The sequence below is a fragment of the Anas platyrhynchos genome, chromosome 4 (genome assembly GCF_047663525.1).
Source record: "Anas platyrhynchos isolate ZD024472 breed Pekin duck chromosome 4, IASCAAS_PekinDuck_T2T, whole genome shotgun sequence".
Taxonomy (NCBI): domain Eukaryota; kingdom Metazoa; phylum Chordata; class Aves; order Anseriformes; family Anatidae; genus Anas; species Anas platyrhynchos.
In genome coordinates, this window is record NC_092590.1 from 75,965,743 (window position 1) to 75,986,748 (window position 21,006).

General features: G+C 35.6%; 1 protein-coding gene across 6 annotated transcripts in view; it reads right to left on the reverse strand.

Moving 5' to 3' along the window:
* Positions 1-21,006, reverse strand: part of CTNNA2 (catenin alpha 2) — a 469,784-nt gene that overhangs the window by 326,324 nt on the left and 122,454 nt on the right. For all 6 annotated transcript variants that reach the window (XM_072037885.1, XM_027455797.3, XM_072037884.1 and 3 more), the window contains exons 5-7: positions 19,910-20,029; positions 17,412-17,678; positions 5,521-5,724 (exon numbers count right to left, since the gene is read on the reverse strand). In XM_072037885.1, coding sequence (XP_071893986.1) covers positions 5,521-5,724; positions 17,412-17,678; positions 19,910-20,029 — 591 coding nt within the window. The remainder of the gene's footprint in view (positions 1-5,520; positions 5,725-17,411; positions 17,679-19,909; positions 20,030-21,006) is intronic.

Sequence of the window (21,006 nt, forward strand, 5' to 3'; positions counted from 1 at the left end):
CTGAAAACCTACTAGCTCCAAACAGATGAAACACCACAGGGCTGTGTTATTTCACGACCAGCAAAGCCGAAAGTTAAGGGAAATTGTTAGCATATTTGTCATTTCCGCGCTATAAAGTTCCACATTTACACAGGGCTTTTCTATTGAAGTAGCTTTTGATGACAAACATTATTGTGGTTCCCTGGATCTGCTAAGAAAAAAAAAAAAAAAAAACAACAAAAGAAACACTGAACATGGACCTGAAAAAAAAAACAACAAAAAAACAAAACAAAACAAAACAAAACAACAACAAAAAAAAAAAAAAAAAAAAAAAAAAACAGAAAATACCAGAATGAACAGATTAAGAAAAAAAAAAAACTCTCAGCGGTGCAGCAGTTCTGTAAAACCATCATAAAAATACTACACATCCCTATGTGGCTTTGATGATACCATCAAAAAAGAAGAAGCAGAAGGTTCCTTAAAACGTGGCTGAATTCTTTTGAAGTTATATTACAGGTAGCAGACTCAGACAGTGATTTATGTACAGGCAGGAGAAGTCGAGGCACTCAGGGGGGACGCATAAATGCAAAGCCTAAAGTGACTGAGAAGCAATGCTATAGCACATCATAAAATAATTGCAAATTTGGGGATATATTCTACTCCTCCCGTCATAACTACTGTGTTTCTACTTGTTTCTTCCAAGTTAAGAAGGACAAAACTGCCTGTATAACCTCCAAAAGAGCAAAGTGAATAGTAAATGAGCTTATTTCCAGCCTGAAACAGTCTGGAGCTTCAATCAAGCCATTCTTTTATAGAAATGCTTCAAAAAACAGGAGCTCAACAATGGTACCAATCGAAAACCCGTCCTGCCAAGATGGTTATGCCCACGTCAATAGATCCTGGTGACTCAGCAGCCAGCCTCCTGTCACTCAGCCCTGGCTGCTCATCTCCGGACAGCTACGGACATCGCTCTGCCTCATAACTGTAATTTACTGCTCACTGTCGCCCAGACTAACCTTATGCAAGGTTACTCACGAGTTATTACTTTTCTCTTTTAAATATGAATTCAGATGGAGCTGTTAAATACGGGAGCTGACACTATCTTGAGAGTTTATAGATTTCCCTTTGCTATCATGTTTTTTTCATTCTCCAATCAAGCACAATAACTTTAGCTGTCCTTTAAGGACATTTCATTTTCATGTAGTGCAGCATTACAATTCTACTTTGAGCAATTCAAACTTTTTACTGATATATCTGTGAAGAGAAGCTGACAGTACACTTGTGTTTACTCTTGCTGTTTTCTTACATTTTGCATCTTCAAGATATGACATTTTCTTCTCTGCAGGAAACAGGAATTAGAGCCTGTAACACCTCAGCTACAGTGAACAGAAGTCAGAAATGGGGAGTAACTTTAGAGAACAAGATTAAAAATAGCAAACACAAAGCAACATTATTCCTATGGTAATATCAGTAAAATATCAACAAAAACAAGCCTAGCCTGTAGAGTTCTGGATCTCACACCTACACATTAAATAGTAATACAAGAACTTCAGAAAGGACCGTTCATTCCATTTGCATACAAAGAATTGTTTTCCACCCCAAAACCCTAATCCAATTAGAGCAAACCCCACGCTCTTCTGAAATGCTGGCTGTGGGTGAAAGCAGGAGCATGGGGGCCCAGGCCAGTGAAGGTACGGGAATGAAAGCTGGCCTAAGAACAAGCCCAAAGGTTTGAGAAGATAACCTGGTATTTGAACAGATGGGAAATGTCTTTTCAAATGTGGACTTGTACTCATCCAAGCCATGATTCAAGTGATTATAGAGGTCTTGAACAGTCGTGGCTTACTCACTTGTCAACTGCTTTCCAAAATTGTCTTGGATACTCCACAGCAACCCAAAATTCACAGTCTGCCTCTTTTTGGCACTGAAACCAGTGATGTCAGAGGTATTCAAAGCATCTTTTTTAAGCATACTTTTCTAAAGATACTATTTTCTTCCCTTCTCATCGTAACCAGACATCAACACAGCAGCACCCTCATGCTTGCTGGAAAGGGTACCCAGAGCTGATTTACATCAATTTACCAGTGTACTTCTAATACAGGAGTCTAAGAGCTAGAAATATATATATATATATATATATATATATAATTTTATTTTTTTTTTTTAAGATTTTTGCTCCCTGTCAGTCTGCAATACAAAGGACGAAGGATCCACAAGAGAAAATCAGGAGAAAAAAAAAATAGACCACAATCAGAGCTAACCATCTGCTAAACATTTTTTTTTTTTCATTTAGATAAATGGAAAGCAATTGTATTAAGAGCTTCTGCAGAGCTGTATTTAGTCCTCTGCAGGACAGAAGACTAGTAATGTAATTTAATAAATGATCATTTTTATTACAGATACCTAAGAACGCAGAGGAAAAAAACTCTGATGTTCTGAGAGATGGAAAATGTCATATCTAGTCTAGCAGACTGAGATTCCTTCTGCCTCCACTTCCCAGAAATGAAAAATTTTAAAGTTCAGTTGAGTTCAGCATGGCAATAACAGATACCATGCTGGGAAAATGTTTTGACATAGCTAGTGATAAGACAAATGGAACATATGTATTAATAGATATCTACTACAAGATACACAAACGATAATGAAACAGTTTATATCTCATCTCCATACAAGTTCTTGTTGAGTGCTTATGCACTGTGAGACTCCAGTCAATGCAATGTATTATACAAATACATAATTGTTCATAGAACTGGTAAAGATCCTAGGGACTAATTTTGCTGTAACAATAATTCAAAAGCCTCCTAGTACAGTAATTGCTTAAGTAACCTCTGAATTGGGACCAGAACATCTGAGTATTTGTGAATAGGAAAAAGCTTGAAAAAAATCTAAGTCAATACGTAGGAAATGGAATAAACCAACATTTATCTCAGGAGAAGGAAGGAGGAACCAAAACACCTCTCCAGACATGTCTTTTCAAGGTCTTCTATCACTGTGACAGTCCTTTATAACAGACAATAATATAAATGCAAAACCAGCATTACTTTTACTCTTCTAAGTTGAAGAGTATCCTATCCTCCTCTTTCACAATTTTTTTCATATTTTTGATTTGGTTGCCAACATTCTGAAAGTGGGTATTTCCATATTTTTTAAAAACTCTTATCCCTATGCCACATATCTTGAATTTTTGTTTCACCAGTCTTGTGTCTCCCTCACCAAATGATAAGATGACCTATGGCACTTGACTATCTAAGTTTTCTGAATTGCAAAACCAGCTTTAACTTACTTCAGTAGAACTTTTGATAATAGAGAGATTTCACCCCTTTTACAAAACTAACAAAGAACATTGTTACCTACATACTAGACTGTGATGGATCCATAAAGACTGGGTAGATGAATAGAAGAAACAACATTGTTGTCAGTGCTAAATTTTACTTTTCTGTGTAGCAGAGTATATTGATCTACTAGAGGCTAGTGAAGCAACTAATGACAAAAACAGATCACAGGTGCAGGGAGTGACAGGAGAGGTGACAGACATACTAAAAATGCCCTGCATGAGCACAGAGCATCCATGACTCTCTGAAGTACACTTCCTAAAAAAGAGATGCACACAGAGAGAGTCCTGCAGGTCGAGGAAGTTTTCATATACATCTTACACTACCTAAAAGGCAGAAGTTCCTATGCTGTTTAGTTGGATGCTCTCTCCTCGTCTCGCAAGCAAAATCAGGCAAAGCCCCCTTTTTCTCTTTGCATTGCCTTTAGCATTCAGCACAACCACCTCACATCATTGCACAGCCAACCTTGTATTTCAGAGCTGCCTATAACCCTCCCCGTTCATGCCTAGAATACCATCCACGGGTGCAATAACAACAGATCAAGAATGAAACTTCAAGAATGACAACTCTATTCTGAGTGTGTTCTTTTGCATTCCATATTCTACTTAGAATCTATGGAAATTTAATGTAAGATAGAACGTAAATCACAACCAATTTATACAGATCTTTGCAGTGTAAATGCCTAACATGGTAAATGGGATTATCTGCTTGGCAGCCAAACAGTTGAAACTCCACTCTGACCCCAAATCATAGACGTAGATAACTTGAAGTGAACAGTTTTAAACCAGAGAAGGATTGAACTAGAAATGGCTGTAAATGACATTGCCAATACCCAGCAATTCATTGTCTGTAACCGGAAAGTATGACCACAGAAAATTCAATTTGACTTTTTTTTTTGTACCTCGTAACAAGTACCAAAGGAGTATGCACATTTGATCAACCACCATAAGCCAGAAATGATCTGTCACTTTCCATATATATAAATAAATACATGACTGAATTTTGCACGATTGATACTACGTTGTATCAGTCTACCAAGTAACCATAAGAGTACCGATGTAAATAACAATGTTAAAGGTTCCTCCTTGAACATTGTTTTAATGATTCCAGCAAAATAAGATCAAAATATGCAATCCTATAGTCTGGTAGCAAGCAATGACAGACAAGAAACAGCAAACCATATTGTCAATCTAATAATGTTTTTTTTTCAGATACCTGTTTTCAAATATTTCAGATCATATAAAGTATGTTTGTAAAGAGAGTTTAAGACTCTTTGTTAGTCTTATACTTCAGTGCTCAAAGGGTTGCAAAGGGGGCAACCATAGGTACAATGACTGCTTGTTTCAACTGGCAACTACCACGTTTTTAGAAGGGAAGAAAATATCGTTTCTTGTATTTCTCTCAACATTAAATTGCCATTTAAAAAAGGTTGTCAGCGTTGCTTAGGACTTCACATGTCCTCCACAGGAAACAGGGGTTGTATTTATGAGTTTTAATATGTTAGGTGGAGAGAATTTTCTGGGATAAGTTAGGCAGAACAAAGGTTATGCACTGCAGGTTAACATCATGTTGAACAATTCAACATCTCTTGAATCCCTTCATAGGAATAAAGATGCCGTATTAAAGACACTGCAGACATCTCTTTATGTGAGCAGCAACACTGATTAATATTACTCACTACTTTCAGGGCAACTGAATATTTAATAGCTCCAACAGCAAGCACAGAATTTCAGTGGTTTAACCTACACAGCAGAGCATCTACAGGTATCATCCTAACAAGCACACGCAATGACCATTATTGCACAGTGGAAATCACTTTGATAATGAACTATATTCATTTTCATTAGGGAAAATTCTTCTTGGGTCATTTCCCACTGACATTTCTTGCTGTTAGGTTTCATTTTAATCTCAACATAATTATTTGTTGGCTATTTAGTACCTAAGAAGCAACTTCAATGCTACAGCTATGGGGAGCAAGGAGTTCCTTCACAGACCAAAACACATTCCTGTGAACTTCTAATTGTACCAAAGTTCTGTCAGAAGTTCGCAACACGTTAAAATATTAAATAATTCAAATAGTGTTACCTTTACTCCCCATATGAAAGAAGTATTTTTTTTTTTTTTTTTTAATAATTAAAGCCAGAATATTATATACGGAAAATTTAAACATCTACAGAAAAGAAGCCAATACTAAATTTGTGTAACTTACGTTATTCATATACTCGCTGAGTAGATCCTGCAGGGCCTGCCGCACAGCGTTGCATTCGGCTACGATCCTCTCTCGGCGGTCGTCTCGCGTGCACGAGGAGTCTGCCATCAGTGCCGCTCCACTGATAATGCTCTCCAGCCTCTCCTCAAGAGATGGTCTGAATCGGGCCTCACTGAAAGTCATGGGGTCTAAAATGATTTTATTCTGAAAAAAAAAAAACAGGAGTGAGATTAGGAGCATACACAGATCTTGCTGTTTCTTTTTTTTTTTTTTTTTAGCAGCTTCACGGGGTTTTAATCTTTCATATGGATGAATTATCTACCAAATTCCTGAAAAATCTATATCAAAGGAATATCTGGCAACTATGAAATGCCAATGTATGTACGAAAATAATTCACTGCGTATATGTGTGTTACAAAACACTGCTGGCATGAATAGCACAACTGGCTCAAATATGAATTTTGGAATCATAAGTAAAAAACAAAATAACACAAACTATAGAAGCATGTATGTAATATGTTTGTATCTCTAACTGTATACATTGTGCATATATATTTTACCTTGATGTACAGTAAAGTCATGAATAATGTTATTTTCTGAACCTTCTGATTTTTTTTTTTCACTGGTCAGGAAATTAATTTGAAAGGTGTAAATATTCAGCCTTTTTTTTTTTTTTTTTAGAAGTGCAATTTTTTTATGACTGAAAAGAAAGGTGAATAATCTCCATGTTTATGAATTCCTTCATTTTGATTAGTTGTATTAGTAGACTATACTGCTAAAATGCTACTACATTAGTACAATAATAAATTTAAAAAATTGAGGGAATTTTCCCTCAGAAAAGAGGGAAATAACACTACAAGAACACTACATTAGGAAATCACACACAATCTGTGAAACATCTTTTTAATTCCTTTTTCTAAAAGCTTCTCTAAGCCATTATTATTATCATCATCATCATATTGGGAAAAAGTGCTGGATCATTTAGTTGAATAACTCTGAGACTACACTACAGGAAGACAGTCTAGACACATCTTTAATTTGTCAAATAGTACACCGGTTAGCAAAATATCTTTGCTGCACTAGAAAATGTTTGTTTTTCCAAGACTGTCTTCTATTTACAGCGTTTGAATTCTTAAATTACAATCACTGCTAAACACTTTATAATATCAAATGTGCTACCAAATATCAAGTAGGGCTAATATACACAAATTCTTCCCCAGCAGTGCACAATCTCTTGTCATATTATGAGCCTTGAGTCATCAGTAGATTATCTTCTGCCTTGCTTTTCTCTCCTTGTAGTTCAAGGTAACAAACACAAAGAAAGAATCTTGTGCTCCCACTCCTGGGCACCTTAGCAACACAATGGCATTCAGTAACCTTTTGCTGCAGTCATGCAAATAGGTTTCATAACTACGTATTGTCTAAAAATGTTCTCTACACTGTGCAATTCCTATCTGAGTTTTAAAAGAAATAAAACATGATATGAATAAAAGAGATCTGAAAAAAAGTATATGTTTTTTAATTATCACAAGTACTTTAAAGCAGATAAGTTTTTTATTAATGAACCATTTGTTTTTTTCACAGCATTTTGATGACGTTTTGATTAGTCTATTTGCTGAAATAGCCAACAGCAATCAACAGACACAAGCTAAACACTGCAGTTAATTTGAAAACACACCATACAGTGTATTAAAACGTAAATTGAGATTTAGCAACAAGATATATACCCAATATCTTCCTTTAACACTGAAAATTTTATCAGTTATGTATTATGAATTAGCAGATATTCAAATAAAGTTATTCTAGGCTAAATTCTGATTCCAAATCAATATGTTTTCTTTAATTTAGCGAGGTATGGCTTTCCTGAAAGATTTGCTTAGTTCTCAATAAAACTTCCAATTAATTATTCCACACACACAAAAAACAGAACTCCCATTACGCTGCACAGAACATGGATCAAGCCCTGAGAAATGTGTAAACTAAGTGAATGCAAAGCAGCTAGATAGTAACAAATGCAAGAACGTCAGGAAATTTATTAAAATTTATTATTTAATAAAAAGGAAAAAATGGAAGAATCCTAACCAGATATCATTTTGTTCCAGCTCCAAGAACTGCTGACTTCACAGAAACAAATGCAGCATAAACTAGATTGTAAAATAACATCTTGCACGTATCTTCTAGGGTCTGTGTTTCACAGCAGTAAGCAGAGCAGTTTTACAAGCATCTAAATTAGAAATGACTTCTCTGAGAGTTGGGCCTATGCATATTTATGTATCTGTGCTTTTCAGTCAAATGTTAATACTTAGAGTTCACTGTCACACTTATGTTCGTAAGCACTACAATTTTTAGAAATCGGCTATAGAAATTCATCTTTACAATAGCATATTTAATTAAGAGTGAAATTGCATCAAATGACCTATTTTAGCAATTTGTACCAATAACAAGAAAACTTGTAACAATAATTAGCTGCATTTTTTAGATTATTTTCTGTTCCCTTATTCAAATACAATATTTTTGTTAATGATGAAAAATTGTGGTTTTAATTACCCTAGAACTAGTCATGATCAAAGATAGCAAGTACTCTTTACTAGAGACTAGAGGATTTCTGATAAGCAACTTTTACGACTTGTAGTGAACCTCTTAATCCATGAAGTTGATCAAGGCAACCTCTATACAGCACTGTTGTAATTTTCATGTTTCAGCTACAACAACGCAGTCAGTTCTTCCATAAATGTTTCACTTCTCCTCCTCTTCCTTACATCCAAAATTGTAAAGCTCCCTACCTACACATTTACTTTCAAACACCTCTCAGAGAGTCACAAATCCCATTTTTCTCCTTAGAGGTTTTGGAAGACCCAGAACTCCACATTCTTCTGTAGGAGCCAAGGACCTACCAAGGACATGTTCCTAAACTATTTCCATCCTTTGATGTCCTACAGTGTGAATAAGCCACAGATCAAACATTTCCAATATCTCTGATCACTGAAACCCAACTCACTGTTTTCACAAGCAGTTATGTCATACTGCATGAATAAATTTAGGAAGTTCTGCACAAGTTACATTCAAATACTGTTTATGCTTTACATAATAAAGTGTGAATTGTTAAGAGTTATAATTCATCCAAGCCAGCTTTCCTTACTGTAAAAGTAAATAAATAAATAAATAATAAAAACAGATAAGGAAGATATTTGTGAACTCTTTTCTAAACCAAGAGGCCTTTACGACCATCAAAACGTAGCTTACAGAGGACAAAAGAACTGCATTTATAAATTTTTCATCTATATCCCACAAAATATTTGTTTATAATAAATTTCTTATTTACTATGCTACAGAAGTCTGTTAAATATTTGAGTGGGATATTACGTTAATGAAAAGTCAGAATCCTAGAGTAACTTAGATTGGAAGGCACTTCCATATGTCACCTGCTTTAAACAGCTCCTTAAAGTAGAGCCTACATTGACATAGGGCCAGATTGCTCTAAGTTTTATCCAGTCATGCTGTTAAATCTCTACCCTTAGAGATTTTCTAAATCTCTCTGCCTCTTTTCACTGTTTTATCACTTTTTTTTTTTTTTTATTTTTTTTTTCCTTCCCCCCCCTAATATTCAAACAGAATTTCCCTGGTGTCAGTTGTGTCTCACCCCATTACTATGAGTCTCCAAGTACAGTCTGGCTCCAGCTTCTCTACGTCATCCCACTAGGCAGCTGAAAAATGCCAACAAGATCCTGCCCAAAAAACTTATCTTCTGCAGTCTGAAAAATTTCCAGCTCTGCCAGCACCTCCCCATTTTTCATGTCCTAAAGCCCCCTTGTCATCTTGAGGTCTCTCTGCTGCATCTGCTCAAGTATGCCAAAATACATACAAAAAAAAACTGAGAGATGTTATGTCCCTGGAGAGAGACTTTTTTTTATCAGGGAGTGTAATGATAATAGTGTGTGAATCTAATATGAGAAGCTAAGAAAAAAAAAAAAAAAAAAAAAAAAACAACTGTAAATTTTGAAAAATATTCATGTAGTAGCATAAAACTGATAAACAGCAACTGCAATTATAGCTGGAGTTCTGCAGGTGGAGGAAATAACCTAGATAGAACAGAAATACATTTCAAGTGTGAAATCTCTGTATAATACTGTTTTGCAAAAATGAAAATCTAAGATAATTCCAGTAAACTGAAGTGATATATTAAATACCATGATAAACAGCAGAGCACAGCAGTAGAGAAATTTAATTAGGATTTAGGGCTTTGAGGGTCCTTTACTGACTCTTGTATTAATCTGTTGTGTAACTGGACAAATGATACCTTCTTTCCTCTATTTCTCTTTTCACATTTTATTGGTTCCTCTATTTAGAATGTAAAACCTTCAGGGCAGGGACCATTTCATAACATGATTCTTGGTGATTTACCACAATGAAAATACACTTTTCAAGGCCAATGCTACTGCAAAACAAACAATATGTCAGAACAAGGAACCAAAACTGCAGTGACAAATGTCATTAAAAACATATATTAAAAAAATGATATATATATCTTAGACATGAACAATGTCACTACCACAAGGCAGCATGAAAAACTGTCACTGTGTAAAAAGGAGCACATAATATAGTGAGGGACCCAGTTTTTCAGAACAACGTGGGAGCCAACACTGTATAAAGAAGTGTTTAATGTGTTTCTTTGGAGAAGTGCCTGCACAACCGTGAAAATAAATGCAGCGTGCTCACAGGTTTGTTTTATGTGTGTACGTCTATATCCCTCAAAAGTGCAAACAAGGCTATTTATATTTAATTCCTGCTTAGTGACAAAATAAATGTTTTCATCTGCCACTATGCTGTGTTTCAGATAGATGCCACACAGCTGAGATTTGGAAAATATAACACCAACAGAGGAACAGTGCAACAGCACAGGGCGAAGAAGGCCCCCCTTTTCCATCCCTCAAAATGCCCTCATCCTGCTCACTCTGCTCCCCAGCACTGAACCTTTTGATCAGCCAGTTTGATTTACTAGAAGAATAGAGAAATAAGTGAACATCTTCTCTTCTGGGAAAATAGCATGAATAAATTTGTAGCAGTTTGATGAATAAAATGCTCAGGGCAAGAAGGGAGCAGATGAGCTGAGCCAGGGGCACATGGAGCAGCTCCAGCCCCATCCCCACACAGCAAGGAGCCTTGCCCGACTCCTTGCTCTGAATGGAGATATTACTTCCGTGAAATATTGGTGGTGTTCCTTTATTATGTGTGAGTTATATAAGCATCTCAGAGGTGCTAAATCAACACACTCAAAATAGCAATGAGTATACCTTAATTGGATAGTTTCACTAAGTATGAATTTTGAGCTACTGACAAAACTTTAATATATTTTGGATATAATCATTTAGTCACACTTATTATTAACAACAAAATAAGAAACCCACAATACATTGAATAATGATGGAATAATTATATTGCTGGAGAAAATCTATGTTATGTATAGACATAAATACGTATGTGTTGATTGGATTCTTACACTGTGTTTCGTTTTTATTTCCACTGTCTCTAACAAATTTGTTTGCAAGAGAGTTCACTACAAAGTCTGCTTTGCAAATAACCTGATTATTGCCTATTACAAGCAGTTGTATTTGAAAAGAAAACACAATCAAAAGAAGTATTAGCATTAAACTTACAAGTGGCATTATTGACTGGGAAATCTTTCCACGAGGCTAATTTACTACCCAGAAGAACTGGAATAAAGTGTTTCAAAGCAACAGAAATGAGAAATCAAGAAGTCCACTAGGTGGTGCTCTTAAACAGAAAATAAACGCTCATCGGTATTCTCAATGCTGAAAGGGAAAAGAATGAACGTGCTCCTCACTGCTGGCAGGGAGCAGTGTTTCCCTTTACAGAGGTCACGTCCCTGCTAGACATTTGATACCAAAATCCTGTCACAGTGCAGCCAGTGGTGCGGTGGAGCTGACATTTCCACAATAACACACATTCTTACCCATATACACACAGGCACAGATGAAGCATTAACCAAAAAATGTCATAAAGCCAGCTACCAAGACTAAAAGCAGAAAGAACTTCCAGAGCAGGTGAATAAAATAATTTGAGTTTCTTGCTGATCAACTATCTCATCCTGCATAGAAAATTGTGAATTATGGCCCTTTCCCTCCTATACAAATCTTACTCTAACAGAAAAAGGAAAGGTTTTGAAGAAAGTAAAAGAAAGAAACTAACGGTGGAATAACTTGAAACCGCTGCCTTTTCCCTCTTTCCTAAAGCACCAGCCATGTGCCGCACACCTCTGGTCCTGAAGGTGAAAGCAAGGAACAGGAGATGGAAAGTAAGAGGCTAAGGAAGGAATGCGAGGGCAGATGCAAAGCTGTTGGCCAAAATAACCAAATGACATCAGAAAAGTGGAAGCTTGATCAGTACCAAGTCAACTCTGAGTCCACATACGCTGTTCTATTTAACTTGTAGCTCCTTCAGAGAAAATAATTAAATAAATAATATGCTGCAACGATATGGAGGAAAAAGCTCTTCAAGCCCCTTGGCACCAGCAGGACCCTGAAAATTTGCTCCGTGAAAGGTAAAGTCAGCATCCTCCAAGGTATTTTTTGGAAACATGAAATGTTTAAATATTCTCTAATATACAACTTTGTTCTGTTGTTTACTGTTTTCTTAACATGTGAAGGATGGCTACTCTGGGATTTTTCCCCATTCAAGGGATCCAAGGAGCACAGGAAGAGCCATAAAGTACCTCACCAAACAGGAGCTCCTGAAATACAGGGATGCAGCCGGATTGCTTTCGTATGTGAAATGATCAGCTCAGCACCACTTCAATTTGAAAGCCACTTCAGCTCCACAAGTGAAAAGAAAAACAAAGTATATTTCAGAGTCATACATGAGATTATCTGATTTGGCATCACGTTCTCTCCATTCCATTCATTCCATGAACCTGGCTGTCCCATTTAAATTCAGTAGATAACTACTGCTATGCAGAAATAGTTATTTCACTCTTCTCCCCTGGACACTTAGAGCTAAACAAGCCTGTTTTCAATTTCTTATGGGGGACACGCAGTACATTTTTGCAATTGTTTCTTATGACTTCAATTCTGAAACAAACACGTTTCAATTCTTTTTTGTTGAAGCTCACATTTAGTCCATTTTCTTCCAGCATCACAAATCACTTCTCTAAAGAACATATTTACAAATAAATTGAGACTGCATAAACATTTTAAAAGATTTATTCCCAGGTTGGCCATTTGCTATAGTCATTTGTCCAAAAAGCAACATTTTAAAGGTAGTTATTTCATGACTGCATGATACTGCATCCCTTCTGTCTGTTACGTTTACGTCACCTTTGGACTACTCTTAATTTTATTAATACTTAAAAAAAAATGTCCTTTGTTATTCCTTTGTTGTATTCAGGTATGCTATCTCTTCCGTTTCTACCCATTATTTCCATTACACAGATACTAGATATTTCGCTCCATTTACAGAGCACTGCATTCACTAACCCTGAAAAATATTTTCAAGGCATTATTCATATCTCAGAAAAGTACATTATGATATTCCACTTATTAATTATGAACTCCATTTACAGCCTGGAGGACAGGGACAGCGCATCAGCCACTTTGTTTCTCGTAACAAGCAGTCATCTCCCAAATGCTAGACTTGAATTCTTTAAAAAATTACTGAAGATTGACTTACTGTGCCTGGAAGCTTTCTGTTCAAATCCTTCTAACAAAATGTGATGCATTTTCAGTAACTTTAATACAGAAATACCTTACATAGGAAAAAAAAAAAAAAAAAAAAAAAAAAATTGACCACCTCTTTCACTTTTCTAGCAGATCAATCGCTTTATAAAAGGAATTTCCATATTCATTCAAGATAATGTGATTGTGAAATCAGATAGTAAAAGGGTGACAGGCACAGCAACTCAAGATGTAACACAGCTGAATGTTGTTGGTGAGCTGCTTTAAAAATAAGTGGATGTCTGCGCAGAGAAACAATAAATCACTGGAGCAATAAAATAACATCAAGTATAAGGTGTGTCTGCTCGAATTAGCATCTGTTAAAAAAATGGGACTATATATATTTTTTTAACAAATGCAATCTCATTTCATTCCATTGATAGATACAGAACTTGCCAATTTATTATGTGTACACACACACACAAAACTCAAAGAGAAAGGCAGCTAACCAGCCTCATCAGTTTTCATATTTTCTTTCTGGATTAATACAAAAGGTGACAGGTATTGGCTTCTCTCATCAATGGAAAACAATTTTTTTTCTCTCTTTTTTTTTCCCCCCCTTTCTAAGTCAGAGACTTTATTTATTTATTTTATCATTGACTCATAATCCATCATGGACAACCCAAACCCTGCTCCAAACACAGAAATATTAATTTTTATGGATCAATATTTACTCTTACCCTCACAGCAAAAAGATGATTACCCTACTTGTTCCTATCAAAATGCAAGCAAGACATTTACAATTATTTAAAGTATTAAGTATTTTAGGGTGCCATATTCAAAACTCCTATAACTGGAATTTCAGCAATGCTTACACTTTCAGAGTGTTGTTTGCACATCCCACAACTGCATTTCCAGGAACTTGGAATCACAGAATCACAGAGTCATTAAGGTTGGAAAAGACCTCAAGACCCTACTACTAATGTCACCCACTACACCACATCCCAATCTCATTCCATGATCTGCCTGGAGGCACTCTCTGGAGATGCTCAGTGCCCAGTAAATACCAATTCTGCATGTCACTGACAGCACGTGGCAACAGCAGCCCCTTGGCAATGGAGAGGCTGAGACCTACTCAGCCTTTCCAGACTAAAACTACCATTTACTCAGTGTAAGCAGAGTATTTTCAGAATTCACATTAAGTTCTTAGCAAAGTAACTTGCAGAAATTTGGGTAAGTTTCATGAGCGGAGCAAAAGTTGTGCTCTTAGTTGCAGCAAGAACCCAGAATATTAAACGAACATAAAGTATATACCAAACTTTAATAATTAATTCTGTCAATAGTAAATCCAAGAATATCTGGATTTAAATGATCTGAAAATAATGCAGAAACATGTTAGCTAAAAGACAAAAAACAGGCACTGAACATGTACTTTTCTAACTTTCATCTATCAACCTCAAACAGTACTTTAAAGCAGCAAATGCTGAGAAGACACAGATTTGTGAACTCTTCACTTCTACATAAACAATCTCTGAGAGGCAATAAATGATAACTTTTCCCAAAGACTGTGCAGCTGATAACTCACAGGTCACTCAGGCATACAACATTATGCAGTATGACAATTAACCTAATTAAACACAATATTTACATTACATGAGATGATATTTTGATAGAGAAAATATTAAGGTAATTTACACTGCAGTTATTTGAAGTGTTAAACCACAGAGTACTGATTCTGAAATTTAAAATACGGAAGTCCAAGAACCGGTAAATGTTATGGAAAAGTCTACAAACTTTTTTTTTTTTTTATTGGTATGGAAGAATTATCTTGTCATACAATACCAGGCTTACTATGCACTTTATAACAAAATCAAATTGATCTCAATCAACATGTCTGATACTGTAAATAGACGTACTATAAAATCACTCTTGCTGCAAAAAATAACCTTCATTTCCCTTGCTGACATAATACTTTTTTTCCTGCCATATTTGTACCCATGACATAGTTATGTGAGACTGGTAATTTCAGTTACTTTCTAGCTTGTTAAATATAAGGGTAAATTCAGAATCATCCCATGACCAAGGCTTTCCCTGAAGTTAGGAGAATGTTGTCTCTGCTACAAAATTGGGTCCAAACAAATCTCATTCAACAGCTAACCAGGGAGGCAAAATAGGTAGGAAATGTAGAGAGCAGATGAGGCAATACTTTAAGTCTTGGTATCCTCACTAAGAGAAGAAAATTTTTTGTTTCTTAAAATTAGAAAAATTATTTATAAAAAAAAAAAAAGCCTAGTTTTTTACATGTAACTATGTAGAAAACATAATACCATGACTATACATCTCACATACACATTTATGATGACATTGTGTAAATTGGAAAAGACTTTACCTGCAGATATAAACGATGAACAAATAGTCTCACAAAGAGGCAGGGCACAATATCAGATGTCTCGCACGGTCTCCACAGCCCCATGAATCACTAAATTTACTTTCACTAAGCACAATGACTCCCTTTGCATTGACCAGCTGCCTTTTCCAGATTGCAGTAGCATCATCAGTTTAGAACTGCTAAGAGTCATGTGTTTTCTGTCAGTTTGTCAAACCTCTGCTGTCCACAGCACGCGAAGTCCCACACAAAGCCAGAGGGCAATCAGGGATATTATTCTCAGGACCTTACCAGTATGGGACCTGTCAGCTGAGAAGGCTCTGAAAACCAGGCAGAATTCTTTAAATCTTGACCCACAACAATATTACAGGAGAAACTAGAAATATAGATACTAAAAAAGATCGTATCATCAACACAGGCAGTACTGCTTCTTTAATCTAAAAGCGTGATGAAACTTGAGTCCATCTCAGCGTCCTGCAGCAGTTCTGAACGGTTTTTATCAGTTTCACCTTCTGCAAATCCTTTTCATTCACTACATTTGCAACTTCTTTGGCCAGTGAAGGAGAAAATTGATTATCCACCCTTATGCAACCCTGTCTCATTCCCAGAGCATGGCTTCTCCTGTGCACCACATGAGGCACCACGACATGAACAGAGGATGTTTTCTAATGGCATGAACCCTTCTGCTTCTCAGCTACCAGCCTGTATCTCTCCTCCTGTGCCTATCCATGCATTTTCAGCTGTCATGTGTCCTGATCTGTCCCAATTTCCCTTTTGCTATTATTTGTATACTCATTCTCTGCCTTTTTTTACAGTATCTTTCTCAGTCCTTGAGCTTCCATTGCTCCTGTAATGTTTACTCTTTCAATTACCATCTCCACAGCAGGCCCAATGACAGCAAACCAGAGATGCAGAAGAGAAGCCTAGTTCACTAGGACATGAGATGAACATCCTCCCCAAATTCCTTCACTTTCAGTCCTAAATACAGCAGGATTTAATAGCTCCTGAAGGTCTTAAAGATGCTTGCATAGCAAATTCTTGCATTAGTCTAAGAAAAAAATATACCATTACCTAATAATAATTTTAGCAAACCCTTATCTAAAATCAGAATTAATGGGAAAAAATATTTTCATATACCGTCTTCAAATAAAGTTTTTCTACTTTCTAAAAAACTGCACTCAAGTCTGAAATGGGTTGAAAAAAAAGGGTTGAGAAAAAACGGTTGTTAATGAAATTAGGTGTTAAGAAAGTTACTAAAGCAAAACTGGAGCTACTACTGTAACAGAGCCTTGTAACAGAATCTTGTCTGCAGCTACAGTTACTGATAATAACTGTGCTTGAAAAGATGTTTGACTCATATCTTTGATGAACATAATTCATGACTCAACAAACACATTTTAATGTTTCTAGTACACTATTTTCCACCTGCATCTTTGTTTTCCTGTTCTACCTTCCTCCCTGACATATGGGAAAAATCTGTTTTTACCATTCAACAAAAGGCATGAAAAACGTCACAGAACTAAAACTGACAGATTAATCACACTTTGCATTATTTAGAACTATGTAGTAGAGTTTTCAAGGACACTAGGACATAAGACAACTTCTTTGTAACAGCTGCAGTGTATGAGCAAAAGCTCTTATAATTCAAGTCCATTAGCAGCAAACAACTATTCCTCATTAAAAGTAGCAGATCAATCTCTGCACTTTGCCTCTGCAGTCTCAGGAAATTGACATGAATGAAGAGAGAAATTTGAGTCCTGTTCAAAACCCACTCAGTTAAAAAGCACTCTCGATTTAATGGTGAAACACTTCATTTTCTGCACACTTTTGATACTTACATCAAATTCATTTAGTGCAGCAGCAAGCTCTCCTATGCCAGTGTGCCCCTTGTTCTCATCAGTGGGTGAGGTGGCCTGGGCAGCATTGGAGATACCAGCAATTGCTTCTTGGACTTGCTTGAAGACATAATCCCTGTTGGCCCTAGTGGCTGCAACATCAGGGTGACGAAGAAACGCTTGGGATGCAGTGTACAACATCGTGGCATTCTTCTTCAGAGCACCTCGAGCTGCAGCCATTTCATCCCTGCAGTGAGGATCTTTCAGTTCCTGCAGAAAAACATGTAAATATTTGGTTGTGAATGAAAGTTTTAGTGTTAGAATGTATTGTCTACACTGTCACTGTCTAGCGATATCACAGGAATGGAATTAATGACAGAATCTACCATAAATCCCACAAAATCTCTCTCCTGCTCAGTAAAGTCCACTCCTTCTGTGTAGCTACAGCTCATACATTCTGCTCAAAAAGAGCAGAACCATTCTTAAGGAGCCCATATGTATGCCTTATTCAAAGACCAGCAGACAATTAAGAAAATACATATATAGAGAGAGATATAGATATAGATATAAAATCTGTATTTTCTCTTCCTGATTGACTGGATTCAGTCTGCTGATTCCATAAAGACAACAAGAGTGTAGCAGTATCATTGCAGCATCATATTTTTGTTAAATATCATACTTATACTTACGTCCTTTAAAAAAAAAAAAAAAAAGATTTTATTAATGAGTATGGTTTTAGTGCACAAAGGCCTTGTAAATACGCCCCTCTTTATTTTCGTTATAGGCATAATTATATTTTTATTATGGTTATTTAATTCATGGAACATATGCTTCATGGGTTCTTAAGAATTATGAATATTTCATGAGTTGGATTCCTCCTAAAGATTTTTTTTCCCCCTTTTTGTCACGGAAAATGCATGAATATGTCTTGCTTTCCTGTCTACCACTGGCTTTTAGATGCTTTTTCCTAGGGCTTTCCTTGCATATATAAGGCACATTTTGCCTTTTCTTCATACTTTGCTCTATTTCTCATATGCTTTACTGTTTGTTTTATTGACATATACTCTCTTTTGTTTCCTCTGACAACAAACATCAGATATTGTGCATTACCTGACCAGAATAAGAAGACACATCCACGAGGAAATTTATAAATAAATATTATCTCCATGAAAGCCTTCCAAACATTAGGTAAGGTTGTCCTAACAACATTCATAAGCAGTAAGAAAACACTATTAATTCTGTTTTAAAATTGTGAACAAAGAATCTTGGAGAGCTGAATAGTTTACTTATGTTCACGCATAAAACCTAAGGCAAAAACTAAGAAAGAACCCAGATATTCTGGGTTTAAAGGTTTTAGCCATTGATGAATTTCAAACACATGATTGATAGACAGTTCTCAAAGAGAATTAAGTTACCAAAAGCTTTGTCAGTTACAAAACAGAAGAGATTAAAGGAAAGCATATGAAAATCTAAGTACTACCTTCTAATTCTGCCAAGATTTTCCACAAGTATATGGAGCTCTTTAGTAGCATTGTAAAAATGTGCTTTAAGAAGGAAAATTTTAAAAGTTTATACTAAGATTTTCTGTTCTCTTATACAATAAGAACTCGAGACATATACCTTCATTAGCTTTCCTATTCTGTTTTCACTTTTTCCTGTAATTATAACTACACTTCTGTAAAAGAAGTGTCTGAATATACAAAATAGCATTGGTTACATGTTACTAGGTTTTACATTTTTAATTTGTTAGAAATATACATGTGATACAGAAGTAAATTGGCATCACTGTAATGCAGAAAATAAATAAAAGGATGGATGTGAAAAGCCAGCTTTCTAAACCAGGTGTGCTGTGCCATAGAAGGAAAACATCCCTGAATGATTAGGAGCATTCAAACACAACTCAAGTTGAAGAACCCTTACACAACTCCATAATGACACTGTCTAGACTCTTTGAAAGAATGGCATTTAGGAGAAATTTCTGTTTAGCACAAAGCTGTATTATTACAGGCACTGAATAAATGTTATGACTTTCTGTTCTTTTTTCCATCTGCTTTAGTAATAAATAAATTGTCTTTTTAAGTATCTAAAAACTAGCAATATTGGTTTCAAAAAGTAGATTTCTCTTCTTTCTCTTCTTCCAGAAGTTGAATTAAACTAGACTACTAAAGAGCTCATGCTTTTTCAGCTGCCAGAGCGCCCTCAAATCAGCACAGGTTAGAATTAAACAGGAATAATCAAGTAAAAACTATTCTTAACCTCCTGAATCACTTGCCTTTTCACCCTGTATTCCATTATTAATTGAATCCACTTGAACAATATTCTTAAAGAAAGTAAAGGCATGTTCAAAAACTTCATCACATTCAGAAAAATCAGTATGATTAAATGATGGGCCATGACACATTAATTCGTTATCGTACATTTTAAACCAGAATTGAACATAAAACATAAGATCTTTAGAACCAAGTCTAACTTTCTCAACCACTGCTTTAGAATTCACTCACCTGTTGTCGTCTGGCAGCTACATAGTTCAGTTTTACCATCTCTTTCCCAAATTCTTTAAAGCGATTTGCTAAATCTTGCTCATTTGTTGCATTTTTCACTGCTTCAAGTGCTTCCTCTACCTAGAACATGACACATCAGCTCTGTTATCATTTTAATCCAGTCGCACTATTTGACAAAATCTGTAATTATTCTATTCATTACTCCTTATTATATGAATCCAATTTAGCTTTTAGGTCCATCACTGTACAGTGGCTTTATGATAGTCTCACTAACTTTAATTAGGTTTCTTAATAGAGGAGCAGTCTGATTGCCATTCTGCATGTACTGTACTTTGGAATCATGTAAAGCCAGTGTAAAAGGAATAACTATATTCATTTCCCCCCTCATACTTATCAGATAAAATGTTTAATATCTGTGGGTTTTGGAACAAAAGAGATGGATATGTTCTTAATGTGTGATATAGGCTTCATGTGAAAATACAGTGAAGTTGTTAGTTCTGGACAAGAATTTTAAAGACAGAAACTAAAACTTACTGTTAATATTTAAATTTACCCTAATATATTAAAAAATGCATTATTGTTAAACTAATGGAACAATAGATTTAACCCAAAACATAGTTATTATTTCCTTTTTCTGAGCTTTACCAGGAGATTCTTTTCAGTTACTTCAAAACTCAAAAGAATCTATCAAGGAAAACAGAGCTGCAGTTCTTCAGTCATCCTGTAGCTAGCAGACAAACGTATAAAGCCCTAGTTACACTAACAAGTTAATCTATTAAATCTATCATAAAACTTTGCCTTATGTACAGCAAGAAAAAAAAATATATGAAGGGATAAAATGTTCTTTAACACAGAAAGCAAAGTAACTTTTCCCATGACTTGGCAGGAATTCAGATTTGTATTTCTCTCCCTCATGAGATAAAAATTCAATTCCAAGCAAAAAGATTGAAAATTGAATACCTTCTATTCATCCTTCTTTCTAAAAGCAATTGATTCAATTCATGAGGATGTGTATAAGCTTTTAAACAGATACATTTTCTCCTCTAAGAGGAACAGCTAATTCCGATAGAGACATACTCCTATACAAGAATATGCTC